At 52.7% G+C, this 14,644-nt stretch overlaps 2 protein-coding genes across 2 annotated transcripts in view; one reads left to right on the top strand and one right to left on the bottom strand.

Moving 5' to 3' along the window:
• The first annotated feature begins 47 nt into the window (after positions 1 to 47).
• On the top strand, positions 48 to 4,157 carry SNRPD3 (small nuclear ribonucleoprotein D3 polypeptide). The gene is made up of 4 exons (XM_044444218.1): positions 48 to 125; positions 1,641 to 1,790; positions 3,133 to 3,325; positions 4,014 to 4,157. Exons 2-4 carry the CDS (start codon positions 1,665 to 1,667, stop codon positions 4,073 to 4,075), a joined length of 381 nt encoding a protein of 126 aa, XP_044300153.1. The 5' UTR covers positions 48 to 125; positions 1,641 to 1,664; the 3' UTR covers positions 4,076 to 4,157.
• Positions 4,158 to 5,544: 1,387 nt separating this feature from the next.
• LRRC75B (leucine rich repeat containing 75B) overlaps positions 5,545 to 14,644 on the bottom strand; it is a 16,477-nt gene continuing 7,377 nt past the window's right edge. The window contains exons 2-4 of the mRNA XM_044444176.1: positions 13,133 to 13,261; positions 12,232 to 12,344; positions 5,545 to 7,015 (exon numbers count right to left, since the gene is read on the bottom strand). Of these exons, the coding sequence (XP_044300111.1) occupies positions 6,481 to 7,015; positions 12,232 to 12,344; positions 13,133 to 13,261 (777 nt within the window). The 3' untranslated portion in view covers positions 5,545 to 6,480. The remainder of the gene's footprint in view (positions 7,016 to 12,231; positions 12,345 to 13,132; positions 13,262 to 14,644) is intronic.

Below are 14,644 nucleotides of genomic sequence, written 5' to 3'. Positions count from 1 at the left end.
CCAGGGCGCCCCTTGAGCCGTGCACCTCTCGGCCATAGAGCAGCGGGCACGGAGCGGCGTGCTTCCGGGTCCCTGGCGCGCTGCACGTTGGGAGGCTGGAGCGAGTCGGAGCGCGCCGTCGGACGGTGAGCAGATGGGCCGCGGCGGCAAGCGGGGGGCGTGGGGGCGCCCTTCCTCCCCGTGCGGCACGGCGGCTTCTCCCGCGCGCGGCCAGGCCCTCGGCTCGGCGCGCCGCTCCTCGGGAGGCGGCTCCCTGCAGGGGGAGCGTGCTGGGCGCGATCCGCACGCGGTTCTCGCGGAGAGCAAGTCGCCAGCCGCGGCCCGCCCTCCTTCCCTCGGGGGCGCGCGGGATCTGCGCCGTTGCCCGTGCCCCCTGGCGCTGGCTCTTCGGCGGCCGGTCACCGCCGGCAGCACGTTTCAGTTGGTCCGTTCCGGTGCAGGCAGCCTTTCGGGCGCGCTGGGGGTTCCGCGGCCGCCCCGCCTTGGTCGTGTGTGTCTGTGTGTGTGGGGGGGTCCCACCAAGGGTGCGGGGGCTCGGGGAGTTGGTGCGAGCCCACATATTTGCGTGTGTGGCGCTGACTATCACATTCAAATTTGCCACTACCCCACTGCTCCCCATGGTCGGAGGGGTGGACCCCCGCCAACAGGGCCCAACGCCCCACTGCAGCCACTGGGAGGATCCTGCAGCCCCTCTGGCAGCATGCTACTCCTCAGGCGACCACGAAGCTTCTGGCCAAGTATCCTGGAGCCGGTGTGGTATTGTGGTGAGCGCTGGGTTGGCGCTCTGGAGACACGTTCGAGCTGCCCCTCGATCTGGAAGCTCACCGGTTGACTTTGGGCCAGTCACTCTCAACTTAACCCACCCTGCAGGGTGGCTGTGGGGGAATACTGTGGGGAGGAGGAAAGTCGTGTCAACTACCTTGGGTTCCTCCTAAGAGAGACTAAGATGGGATATCAATGTAATACAGTATTGACAATATTAACAGTGTATAAAGCCTTAAATCACTGGAGGCCTGGTTGACTTCAGGATCCCTTTGCCTCTTGAGGCCTTGCCCTGTCTTCACAATCACCCAAGGTGGCACTTGGGACTAACGCTCGCTAGTGGAGCTCCTGTTCTCCCTGGCAGTGCGAGGAGACGTGAGTGGTGCTGGCTCAGACCCAGGGCCTCTCTTTGTTCCAGTAGCAACCAGGCAGCTGACTATGGGATCCCACTTGGAAGATGTGGATGCAACAGCACCTTTCTGCCCATGTTCCCCAGCAGCCCCCTCTGCCCCTGGAGCCAGCATGAGGGCGCAGGCCTTATGCCCTGTCTGAGACTGGGGCGCTGCTGCACCCGCCTTGAACTGCCACCCACAGTGGGCTAAATGAACCAAGCGTCTGATTTCGAGCACTTGCCCTGGCAGCACCCACTTTCCAAAATGTGGCAACAGTTGCCGTTAGGTAGTCTCTGCTGTTCTGCCATGGAGGGCTCTCTGCAAGACCCATCCCTTCACACAGCCTTTCCCAGAGGTGCCCAGCCGGCCACAGCAGTGCGTGCTGTTTGGTTCATTATGCAGGTTCTAAAAAATTAATGAGTTCATTCAAAGGTAGCATGGAGCAGTATGGTAATTGCTGATGCTCACTAATTTTCTTCCTCTCAGATTTGACCACATACAGCCTCAGTTATGTCCATTGGCGTGCCGATTAAAGTTCTGCATGAAGCAGAGGGTCATATTGTGACCTGTGAGACCAACACTGGCGAAGTATACCGGGGCAAACTCATTGAGGCAGAGGACAACATGAATTGCCAGGTAGGTGAGATTTTATTCATTTACTTTTTAAACATTATATACTGTTCCTTCAGCACATTACTCTTTGCTTTAGGAAATGGTGATGGCTGGCCAGTAGTTTCCTGGTTGAGTTGTTCATCTGTTGTGAAGGTTCCTAGACTTGTGGCAAATCCAGAAGAATTTAACTGAGTCCCCTGTGAGGTAGAGGAAGTGGAAATGAATGGCTTAGCTGATTGTTGCAATCTCTCTCTCCTTGTCCCCCACCCCCACTCCATGTACTGGGTGTCTTGTTGCAGGATGGGACCTTCGAATGGAGCCAAACAAGACAAAGCTCTATTAGGGCTTCCTTCCTCGTTTACATTCCCACACATCTGTTTTGCTTACTCCCCAGGCTTTCTAATAATACGAACAGTTTTTAATTATTATAAGCTGCTCAAAGTGTTCACTGGTTGTAGTTTTTGCCTGATGCTGCACTGCTGTAATTTTGTAATATCTGGATTTTACTTTCTCGTAAGCCATCCTGCAAATGTTGATTGGCCATTCCAGGGTAAGATATAAACTGTAGAAATAAATAATTGTTTCTATGCTGCCCAGGAGCAAAAGTGGGTTGTTAACAACAATAAAGTTACAAGATGGGGAATACTTGGCTCAACAATTTTACAAGTGAGAAGGATCTTGGAATTGTTGTAGTTCACAGGCTGATTATGAGCCAGCAACATGATGTCACTGCAAGAAGGACAACTGCTATTTTAGGCTGCATTAATAGAAGCATCACTTCCAAATTATATGCAAGTGGTAGTTCCCCTGCTCGTCAGCACTGCTTAGGCCTCATCTGGAGTACTGTGTCCAGTCCTGGGCACCAGTTTAAGAAAGATGCAGACAAACTGGAAAAGGTTCAGAAGATGGTTACAAGGATGATCTAGGGACTGGAAACAAAGCCCTGTGAGGAGAGTTTGAAAAAACTGGGTGTATTTATCCTTGGGAAGACTGAGGAGTGATATAATACACTCTTCAAGTACTTGAAAGGTTGTCACACAGAGGAAGGCCAGGATCTTCTCAATCATCCCAGAGTGCAGAACATGGAATAATGCATTCAAGTTACAGAAAGACAGGTTTCGGCTGATCTTTTCTAGCACTTGCTGTGTCCTGCAGAGATACTTTTGGTTCTGAAATCAAGGGCTTATTCTTGCAATTTTTAAAATACATTTACAAAAACCGGCATGTAAGAGGCCCACCCAGATTCCTTTCCACCTGTATTGACTAGCCAGTTGGATTGCTCAGCTGGTAGCTTTTCCCCATTAGTTTCTGCAGATGTGCTTGTTTTTGCAATGCCTTCATATTCAGCAATCACATTCTCTTCCAGATGTCCAACATCACAGTGACCTACAGGGATGGCCGTGTGGCACAGTTAGAGCAGGTGTATATTCGCGGGAGCAAAATAAGGTTCCTTATCTTGCCAGATATGCTGAAAAATGCACCAATGTTGAAAAGTATGAAGAATAAAAACCAAGGTTCTGGGGCCGGAAGAGGCAAAGCAGCTATTCTTAAAGCCCAGGGTGAGTATCTAGGTGATTAAGGACTAAGGCAGCACAGGCTCAGGTTAGTTCTATAAAATCCAGAGGGGAAGAATTCATTCCCTGCTGACTCTAGAGTCTGCCAGTCACCACATCTTCCCTCTCTTCCCTTGACTTTCTCTGGTTCTGGCTCTGGCTCCCAACAGAAGCTAATGCTACAAGCAAAGCTGAGCACTTTGGAAGGACCCTGAGAGGTTGGCTGGCAAGAAGGGGAAGCAAAGAGACATTTCACAAAGACACTTTATTTATGAAATTCCCTGGCACAGGGCTCCATGACAGTTGCAGCCTTGAACAGCTTTAGAATGGGATTGGACAAATTTCTGCAGTGGGGATTTGCCAGGGGCTGCTGATCATGACTGTGGAGTTGAGCCTTTAGTCTGTCGCTTATTTGCATTTGCGCAGAAGCCGCAGCAGAGTCAGCGATTGCCTTCTGGCCTTCCCTGAAGCATCTGTGAGGCAGGATGCTGGACAGAGTGGCTCTTTGGCCTGACCCAGCTCGCTTTAGCTATGTAGTCCTGTCCTGCTGATCATTCAGAAAGGCTCCTGTGTGACTTAGATGCCAGGCAAAGGGAGTCCTGATGGAGAGGGAAAAGAATCTTGTGGTCCCAGTGCTTCAAAACATGGCCTTGGTCTTATTCTGAAGTATTTAAGTGTTTTTTTTCCCTTTTAGTGGCTGCAAGAGGAAGAGGACGTGGAATGGGGCGTGGCAACATTTTTCAGAAGCGGCGATAAAGTGGCTTTGGTGAATTGAAAATTGTTCTAGCAGCTATTGGGTCTGGCATTTGGTGCTTCAATAAACGTGTTTCTTACAAAACGGGGGCACATCCATCACATGGCGGCTCCACTTGTGCCGGTCTCTTTCCTGTCAGCCTCAGAATGGCTTTCGTCAGCTCCTCCTGCCAAGAGGGTCTTCCAGTGTTGCTCGCAGGCAGTGCACTGCGCAAATCGTCCTTAATTCTAGACTGATCACACGCCTGCCTTCCATGTGGTAGGAATATATATCACCGACATGAACAGCCATGAGGCCATGTTGCCTCTTCAGGCATGGCGGGCGGGTTGCAACTGGTGATAGCCAGGGACTGGGAAACACAACATCATCTAAGAAAATGACTTGTTTCAGTTCTGGTGGGCAAATTTTTAAAATACCATTTTCCCAGCAAAAAATTGTATATACCAACTCTGACAGCTTCTCTAGGTGATCAAATTTTGTCCAGTTAAATGCTTAAGCTTATTTTTCAAAATTCAGAATAAAGTTTGCATGTTCAGCAAGTATTAATATTTCCAGAAGCTTGTACTGATTTGCATACTTGAATTCTGAATTTTAACTCTTGGAGCAGTTTTGCATGTTTTGTGGGCAGAGAGTGAGATATGCAAACATAGGACAAGCTGCCTGTCTCAGTAAGAAGACAATGTGGGGGGCTTTGCTGCAGGGGCAGGGGGCTGTCTCTTAATCTGTACTGTGACGCTTGGATTTTTGGCTTCCTGGGTCAGCCCATTGGTCCATCTAGATAGGCCAATATTGTCTGTTCCGCCCTTTCCCAAAAGTGTGTTCCACTTGTGTTTGACCACCGCTTCCAGCATGCCCTAGCCCAAGTTTGAAGGAGCTAAGAATCCTGAAGCCCAGCATCAGCAAAATTGGTCCAGATTAGTATGCACCCCGTAAGGTAACCCAACCAAGTTCCTAACAGGGCCTTTGTACCTTCTTGGGACGCCTCCCAGTCTTTGTTTACGTGCTCCGATTCACTGCCAGCAGCATGTCTTGTGTGCACAAAATTGGTAGGGAAGTGGCAAGTGAAAGAGCGGACAGATCTGCCGCCAGTGCTGAGCCTCTCGCCTAAGAAATGTTCATGTGTGGCATGGCAGGTGTCACTTCTTGCCATGAGGACTTCTGTGCATGCTTGAAGGGTGGGCACACCGGCCACTACAAGAGCAAAATACTCTATACGTTCTAAATGTATAAACTTGGTCTTTAGGAACAATACAAACAGCTTGCTAGAAAGGGTAGTGAGCTGGAGTTGCACCTGGAGCTGCAGTGCAAGTATTTCCTGAGTAGGGCGAGCGTAATGCTTCCTGGCTGTTCTGGCACGGTTTGGCCTCTGCACGGGGGGGGGGGGGGGGGGAGGTGAACGCGGGGGGGGGCCATGCCTGCTGCCTCAGCACAGCCTTGCCGCCTCCCAGCCAGCACACTCCTCAGGCTCAGGTCCATGAAGTCCATTTATTATTACTGAGCTTACACAGCAATGAGCAATGCTGAGGATGCAGACACAGGTTTCACAACACTACTAGTTTCCTCACTTGTCTCACAAGTGTGGACTTACTGGCATCACAGTCATCAAGCAATCTCAACTAGACAACAAGCGGCGCAGCAGTGCTCTTAATACATAACACGCTTGAGCCTCTATACGGAACAGCCCAATGAGGAGCAGAGAAGCTCCAGCAGTTTTTGTCCAAAAATGGGGGCAATCAAATGGTTTATGTTACTCTGTACAAGCCTCCCGTCTTCACCCTCAAGCCCCATAAACGCCACCACCTCAATGTTGACATGCCTAGTCTTGGACTATCCTGACACTGCAGTCCAGTCATGTGTTCTTGGCTTACACATGCTGTGGAACGTTCCATTCCCTCTCCCTTTGTCTGGAGAGGGGGGAAAACGAGGGAGGCGAGCCGGGCACTGAAGACTGATGGTGTATTGCCTGATGGCTGCCCCTGAGGCATTCAGGCAGCCCTTGCCTGGCCCGTACAGCAGCTCCCTCCTGGCCACTTGGGGCTGCACCATCCCAATATTTACAGCTGGAGGGGAGGAAAGTGTGGCAGCGGCAGCAGCTCTGTCCCAACAGCTCATACCAATTATTCCGAGTTCCACAGCTTCCCTGGCATCTCCCAGTCAGTTTCCTTTCCCTGGGGCAAGGTTTCCTGTTTTCATGGTAAGTGCCTAGTCCCTATTTTGAAATGTGTGAGTGAAGACTGGTTAGGATGGAGTGGACAGCGGGGCAGCCATGGACTTGATGGAATTATGTCAAGCCAGTCAGGATTGTGGATAAAGTCAGAAGTACCTAAGGGAACTCGTGGAGAGAGAGTTGCACCCCTATTGCTGGCACAGCCATGGCTTCTGTCTGGCAGACGAAACAGAGGGCCCGTCACCTTCCGCAGGACTCCTGGGCGAAGCTGCAGGAGGGGTCCTCTGCCTCTGACATCGACCCTTCCCCTCGCAGTGCCGCCGCCTCCTCACATTGGCTGGTGTCCAGCTCAGAGTCACAGTCCAGGGATTCATAGATGGTAGGCAGTGTGGTCTGCTGGCTGAGGCGCTTCCGCAAGCCGACCAGCAAGGGCTGTGGCATGGAGGAGATGTCCACGTTATTACCAAGGTCGATCCAGGCCAGGGAGGGGAACTTGCGCGTGTCCTTCATGATGTCCGTGAGCTCCTTCACAGTGGCCCGGGTCAGGCGATTCCCATTGAGGGACAGGTGGGTGAGGCTGGGCAGGGACCCCAGGAAAGGCAGCAAGAGGCGCATCATGTCATCAGTCAGGTCAGTGAAGCTCAGGTCCACAGTGTTCAGGTGCTCACCATTGTTCTGCAGGTAATAAGTCATACGGTGAACGTCCCGCATAGACAGGGGAATGCCTGACAGATCAACAGCATCTTGGCTCAGCTTCTTTAAGTTAGTCTTCAAGCTAAAGAGGAGAGAGGGAGAGCAGGAGGGTTTAGAAGCGAGCGTGTGCAGGCCTCCGCCGTGGAGGGGTCCGCTGCGTGTGGCGGGGAAGCCAACCTACGCGGGCAGGTGGGGCTGGTCCGGTGCTCAAGCCTGCACTCCCAGAATGCCAGCTGCGTGCACCACTGCTCTGCGAGGGTGGTTGTGGGAACATCTTGGATCTCCAGTCCAAGGGGTCCAACTTGTGGCCCTTTAGGTGTTGCAGAACTATGGCTCATGTCCCCTCTCTTAATATGCCGCCCAGAGCTGATGGGAACTGCAGTCCCAACAACACCTGGAGGGCCACCTGTCGGAGGGGGATCGCTCTTCCCAGCCCCAGTCACCTCCACACCTGGCTTGCAAGACCATCGTTCCTGCACTGCCTGCATGCGAGGTCAGAAAAATTACCGTGCCCAGACCTGGCTCGGTGCGAGTTACTGCTCTGGGAAAGCCCTGACCCGTGCCGTCACTGCACTGTCGGCACCATCCATTTGCATGCCAAATTTCACACAATATATTGCGCTTAAAACCAGTCACAAAACAAGTATGACAGCCGCAACTGTAATGCAACACAACATTTACACAATTGCAGTTCATTTAAAATGTAACATTCAACTAGGACACGACATACCAATCCATCAGTGAACAATACCCTGTGCTGTCAAAACTTTACTCATACCAAACAATCCACAAAGCAGTTGATGTTGAGAGACCCAACATGAGCCACCTCGCCCACAGCAGAGACACATGAAGAGGAGGAGGAGGAGACCGTGGGAGGCAGGAGGAGCCCCTCCCGCAGGGCCTGAGCCAAGGAAGGGACCTTCTTCCTTGGCAGTTCCCCTCCTGGCCCTCCCTGGGCGGTGGGGCTCCCAGGGAGGCACCGAGGAACAGGGCCACTCCCGGAGCGGAGGGCAGCCCCAGAGCAGCAGTGGCAGCGGGGCGGGGGGGGGGGGGGGGCCCCCGGGGGGGGGGGGGGGCCCCCCGGGGCGGGGGGGGGGGGGGGGGGGGGGGGGGGGCAGGGCCACTGGGTGCAGCAGGCATCTCTCCTCTCCAGTGCCAGGGGTCAGCCAAGGCCCGGCTCTACAGAGACCCGGCGCCGGGCTCTACAGAAGGCCTTGCCTGCACAGCCAAAGGGGGAGAGCGCTGGAGCCGGCACTGAGGGCCACGGAAAGGCAGCATGGCCAGGAGGCAGTGCTGGGGCCCTTGCGGCCTCTCCAGGCCGCTCCCACAGCATCGTTTGGCACCACTCCATTTAAAACTGTTTGATGGGCCCACCTGAAATTTCAGAATGGGCACGAGGCCATTAAAATGGTTGGACACCTTGTCAAATGTAAAATAGCTCTGAATGCCATTCTCTTGCTGGAAGTGGATACTAATCAAATAAAAATACATGAATAAAAGCATTTACTTCAGGCTAATGGAAGCAAACCAGAACCCAGAAGTGTTCAAAAACATCCTAGATACAACCTTGTTTGTTCAGCAGGGAAGAGCAAAGCACAAGTGAACGGCACAAGCACGTTCACAGGAAACCAGGGTCATGCAAAGGCAAACCGAACAGCTTTTGACACATTAATATCAACAGGTGCTCAAGGGGTGAGCTTAGACAACACAACATCAAAGATAATCACACCAAAGCTTTTTTTCTTGCCATTTCCTCTGGTGAAAGGTCCTTGTGAATGGCTCTCAGGATCAGATTTGAAGGTGAATTTCCAGCCTCCTTCAAGGGTGGTTAACGAGGCCTGTGGTGGCAACAGAAGCTGTGGTGACCCTCTCCTGGCATGGATCGTGCCCACACCCTCGCCCGGCTTCCCCCAACTGGAGGCTCCCCAGATGTGCTGGGACTGCAACTCCCCTCACCCACAGGCAGCACTGCAATGCGTCCCGAAGGTGCCCAGCTGGACGAGGCTGCCTGCGCTGCAGAGGCATTTGCGCACGGTGCAAGTCCACAGGGAGACACTTTCCTGACTTGATTTGACTGATGCTTTGTGCTTCCTGCTGATGCCATCCCAAGATCCTTCTAGGGGAAAAGTTGCAAATTAAGTATGATGGCTGAAACAGGCTGCTTGGGAAACCCCCATGAACTGGAAAAGCTCGTGATTTTTTCGGGCTGTGGCTGAGTCACTTTCATGGGTGGGTGGCTGGGCAGGCAACTGATCCTCTGCATGCTTACTCAGAAACAAGCCTCATTCAGTTCAGTAAGACTTACTTTCAAGTAAGACTACATGGGATGGTAGCCTTCACACCTTACTCTCCAAAGTAAATTTCAGAAAAATCCCTTTGCGCAGTGCTACCGGGGAAGGTCTGCTGCTCTGTGTGGTTGGCTTTTTTGTTCAATCAACTGGCCCACCAGGGTGAAAACTTGCAGAGAATGGTTAAACTGTTGAAAATGCTTTAAAAACAATGTGAAGGCACATTTTCCACAGCCTTGTCTGCGGAGGCAAAAACTCAAGAGAGCACAGGGAGTGGCCACTGGTGTGGCTGCTGGGAACCTTGCAGGAAATTAAAGCAGACTGTGGGGAGCAGGGCTGGCGGCCCTTTAGATCGGTTGTGTATTGGGGTGGACATGTACCCAGTCCATGAACTCCAAGAGGCCGCTCCCTTGAACAGTGGCCAGCCCCCTGCCAGGGCTCCTGGCCAAGGATAAACACCTGGCACCCCTTTCCCATCTCCCACGGCTCTTCACTGAAGGGCTGCTAGCTGTGCTGTCACCAGCAAGCAAAGAGCCTTCCTGGAAGCCCAGTCGCCCCCGCCGTTCCCACGCAGGCACGTGCTCCCTGCAGAGTTCCATGCCCATCAGCAGATTTGCCTTCCTGCTTCAGAGTAAGGAGGGGAGGGGAGGCCCCCCCCCCCCCCCCTTCCTACCTCCAGAGCCCTGCATGTGCCTGCGTGCTCTTGCCCCTCAAACCCAGCCTGCCCGCCCGGAGTAGCCCCTTCCCTTGGCACTGCCTTCCTCCCCGCCGGCCCTCCTGCTCAGGACCTGTTCCTCACCATGGCTCCTGAACTGCTGTTCCGTGGGGCCAGCCCACACTGTGGGCCTTTCCCAGGCTCTGCTGTCCCAGTGCCCAGCCGAAGGGACCCTTCCTGTCTCTCACAGAGGCTGAGTTCTGCTGTGGGCGGTGTATCTATCAAGGACTGCTGATGCTCCAGAAAGCAGATGAGGCGGTTTGCATGAGTGCAGCAACCTTTTGTCAGCCTGGGAGGCTTGTTCTTGTGTTGAACAGCTTTTAAAACCAAACTGTGTCCTCTCTTAAACCAGTAGCTTCTTGCCCTGCTTTTGGCTACAAGGGGAATGTATCCTCATCTAGTTGCTTTGTCCATAGATCTTATAACTTCCTGAAAACAATAAGGAGCTGAACTTTACTTAAGCTTCTTTTCTGTGTCTGAGGCAGACAGTCCAAAAGATGCACCATGAAGCTAAACTCCCATAACAGTTCACAAGTAATTAAATCTAACGCATCGGACCCATCTGACTAGCAGAGGGTAGAAATGTCATCGTACAAGAAAGCCCATAGCTCCATGTCACTTTCGCTGGTGGGTTCCAGTCCTGCCCTGGGGGGCGAGCAAGGAGGGGCCTGCGCCATCAGATGCTTGACGGCTGCCTCGTGTCGTGCTGCAGCCCTCCGCAGACCGACCACATCCAGCCTCGCTCTTCTCAGGATGGGGCCTGCTTCGTCCACGTCCTCCTGGCAAGGGGGCACGCAGCTCTGGCTGCAGGGGGGCACGCACAGGCCAAGGTGGGGTGGAGTGGAGTGGAGTGGAGTGAAGCAGAGCCGAGCCTTCCCGTGATCCGGGCGCTCTGTTTCTGGTCATGCCTGCCAGGATTGCCTCTACTTTCTTGGCTGCTGCATCAGACTCCCGGCTCATCTTCAGCTGGTGATCCACTAAAGCGCCTAGACAGATTGCTTTCTTCCATACACGTTTGTCTGAATTTCAAGATTTTGGGGGGAGACTCTCCTCTTGGTGCCTCCACCATTGGAGGAGTATTTGATGGGGAAAATGGTCTTCTTGAGTAGCTGTTCTTGGTCACGGAAATTCCCTGCTAAGGGAAACAAGACTAGCTTCCTCTGTCTTCTGACTCCACCAGCAGTCACACGTATTTTTTCTTCAGGCAGGCTTTTGGCATTTGCTATTTTTGAAGCTGGGTGGTTGGTGATGTTTACTTCATTTTCCACTGTGTTTTTAATTTATATTTGTTTGTGTTCTGTTTTAATTAAGATTTTGTTTTTAATCTATTTTATTGATAACTGCCTTTTGCACTATTTTGGACAGAACGGCAGGTTATTAATCAATATATTCAATCATCATTAATGAAAAACCAGGCCCATGATTTCATCCACACTTCTTGTGCAAGAAGGGCGCAGTTCCGTGCCTCCCTCGGCACAGAGAGCAACTCCATCAGGTCTTGGGAGGACACTGGTCAGCTGCCGGGCAGTTTCGACTGGGTCAAGGACCCTGCGCAATCCCATGCATTTCAATGCTTTTCCAGTGGGGGGCTGCAGCCCTGCCTGGAAAATTGCTCTGATGTTGCAGAGGCCAGCCCTGGATGCAGGCCTTCTCCTTTCGTGCCAACCTCCTTTCCAGCCTCAGCCCATGCCTCAGGAACAGGGAACCTCCAACTCACTGTTCAGATACAGCTGCGGGGAATCATACATCCAGCCTGGCAGTGCCTTCCCCAGTCCCCACGCCCTCTTCCGGCAGGGAAAGCCCAGCTTCAGCCAGCAGCTGATTGGAGAGAAGAGTTTTACCTGCCAGAGGAAGCTGCAGAAAGACTCAACCCTGCCTACATCAAAGGCTCATCTAGCTCACTGCAGAGCCCACTTAAAACCAGCAAGTCAGGTCTTGGTCACACAGTGCCTTTGGCTCCAGCCACAGAGGGATCTCACCCAGCATTCCTCAATGGGGAATCCACGGGCTGCCTGAAAAGCGCTCCCTCCGCCCCGCTGCAGGTCCACTCGGCCCAGCCAAGCACCCACAGCACGACTGCCACCCCGGCCAGGGGGTGTGCTGCCAGGGCAGTCTGCACCTGAGGCAAGGCTGGGCTGCCTACGGCCTGCCCCGGGGGCAGAGGAAGGGGCATTTGCCATGTGTGCCCCCCAGTGGGCTTCCATCGTCTCTGCTCAGTGCAGTGATTTCCGTGCCTCCCTGCCCCCCCCATTTCCACATCTCTCCAGATGCACATGCATCCATCATGTGGCTCACCTTCCCTGCGATCTCCGACGGGGTGGCCCATGCCGGTTCCATTTTGAGTGAGGTGTCAGGTGGTAGATCAGCTGCCGGCAGATCCGATCTGAGGATTTCCAAGGGTCATATTCCTGAAAGCAAGAGACTTGTCGACCACAGACTAGTCTCTGGTTGTTGAGCCCTCCTAGATCATCTTAATCTGCATGCCAACATTCTCCACTTTCAGTGCTTTCAGCAGGCATAGCTACTTCCCGAAATGTCTGCACTTGATAGCCCACCTGGGGAACACCTCTATGGCACCAACTCTAAGTCAGGGCTGAGTAAAACACCCATGGCACAGAATGTGCCCTGCCCCGGAGCGCACGGGAGGCATGTGTCAGCCCTGCACTGTCCAAGCACGGAGGCCAGAGAAGGCATTGGACAGGCAGCAACTCCCCAGGGCATGCCTGGGGGACTTTTCTCAGCCTGGCTGAAGTGTGTGCACATCTCTGGACCTTCTCCATGTACTGCGGAGCTCCATGTGCCCTGGGAGGCCACCCATGTCCTTCCAGCACATGATGCCAGCCCAAGTTAATGGAACTGGAAAGAATCCAGGCCGAGCGCTCAAGAGTGCCTCTCTGGGGACCCCGACATGCCACACCAGGGAAGCTCTGCGGATGACCCGTGCCGTGGGCATTTTCAAGCCGCAGTACGAAGTTCACAAAATTTCTCAGCTAGTAAATGAAATTCACTCAATCTCTTTCTGCCCTCAGGACGGCAGCAGAGTATAAGGCTTGTCCCTCTTCTACGTGGCAGCCCTTCAGGGATTTAATAAGTTAACTCTGCTCTCTTGGAGCGTGGCATAGACGTGTGTGTTTTGCTGCATGTGCAAACCTGCCTACTTGCTCACCAGCCCAAAATGGTCTGCAATAAGCCTCACCTTTTTGGGGCATTGCAGGTCCCTGGCGAGGCTCATCAACAGATCATGAGAGATCGGATCCACAAGGTTCAGGAAGGCCGCATTCTTGTAGAGGACTTCATTGAGGAATGTCCCTTCCAAGCCAAGGTCCTGCAGGGAAAGACCAAATGGTGCCGCCTTAGAACCAGCGCCCGGCCCAGGCCAGACGGAACAGGGAGGCAGCCCCCACCATGGCAACAGACAAGGGGGCGCAGAAACTGGGGCCGCAGTCCAACACTCTCCACTGCCTTTGCAAGGAAGCTTTCAAGCAAACCCCTTGACAAATGGATAAGTGACTGCTTTGCTAAGTGGGGACCAAAATAGCACATTTTTGCATTAAGATAGCCAACAACTCTTCTCTATTTCAACAGGATAAAGGAATATCTGGCCCTATTATTTATTTCATTTCTCTAATACCCAATAGCCAAAGTTCTCTGGAAAATTTCCAGCAACCCTAAAATAGGACCAGAATACAATAAGCTCCAAAAATTACTCCAAGTACAAAATTGTTAGAAAAATTACAACTGATTAATTAAACAATATTTAATTGACAAAACTGTTAAAACCCCTGACCTTGGTGCCCCCATCAAGTCATTAAATGATGTCTTCCAACGCTTCTGCCTAGAGGGTTCTCTTATTTTGGAACGGAATGGGGCAGATCATTCACATCAGGTGGCCACCAATGGGAAGCACCCTCCCCTTAGGGCCACCAGAGCCTTTCTTGGAGGTGGCACTCAGGGGAAAGCCCCTAACACCGATCACTGTCTGAGTCAGTGGTAGCTGGAAGAGGCATTGCATCTGAGACTGTGGTCCCAAGTTGCACAAGGTTTTCTAGGGCAGCATCACTGCCTTGAACTGAGCTCAGAAATGTACAGGCAGCCAGTGCAAGCGAGTTCCAACAGTTACGAGCTGATTGTCTACTTCCGGCTGTCCATTTCCTTGCAACACTTTGTGCAAGATGTAGCTTCCAAACAGTCCACAAGGCAGACCCCCCACACAGAACACATTGCAGTGGTCCAGTTTAGAGATTCCCCTTCATGGATCACTGCCTTGTCGTGGCAAAGGGGTTTGTGTAGCACAATGAAGCTATGCGCTATGCTGTGCAGGGCCCCCCAAGACGGACAGGTCATAGCAGAGAGCGCGGACAAAATACAATCCACTGGAGAAGGAAATGGCAACCCACTCCAGTACCCTTGCCATGAAAACCCCATGGACAGTTCTAAAGGGCAAAACGATTCAGGTCAGAAGGTGTCCAGTGTGCTACTAGGGAAGAGCAGAGGGCTAGTACTAGTAGTGCCAGAAAGAATGAAGCGACTGGGTCAAAGCCGAAAGGACACTCAGTTGCGGATGTATCTGGTGGTGAAAGGAGAGTCTGACGCTGTAAAGATCATGCAGTCTCAGCCCCAGGCAGCAGCTAATACTGATTTTTGCCAGGCCAGAAGGAACCAAAGGCATCGATACAAGATGGGGAATATGTGGCTCAACAGAACTGAA

This window comes from Varanus komodoensis, unplaced genomic scaffold (assembly GCF_004798865.1).
Source record: "Varanus komodoensis strain SLA01 unplaced genomic scaffold, ASM479886v1 scaffold44_3, whole genome shotgun sequence".
In the NCBI taxonomy this organism is placed as follows: Eukaryota; Metazoa; Chordata; class Lepidosauria; order Squamata; family Varanidae; genus Varanus; species Varanus komodoensis.
The sequence above is the reverse complement of the archived record's forward strand: the minus strand, read 5'-3'. Positions and strand labels throughout refer to the sequence as shown.

Excerpts from the sequence above, each read along its gene's own strand:
- SNRPD3 (XM_044444218.1), top strand. The coding sequence starts at position 1,665 with ATGTCCATTGGCGTGCCGATTAAAGTTCTGCATGAAGCAGAGGGTCAT. Across the intron at positions 1,791-3,132 it reads AGGACAACATGAATTGCCAG|ATGTCCAACATCACAGTGAC; the intron begins GTAGGTGAGATT and ends ATTCTCTTCCAG. Across the intron at positions 3,326-4,013 it reads AGCTATTCTTAAAGCCCAGG|TGGCTGCAAGAGGAAGAGGA; the intron begins GTGAGTATCTAG and ends TTTCCCTTTTAG.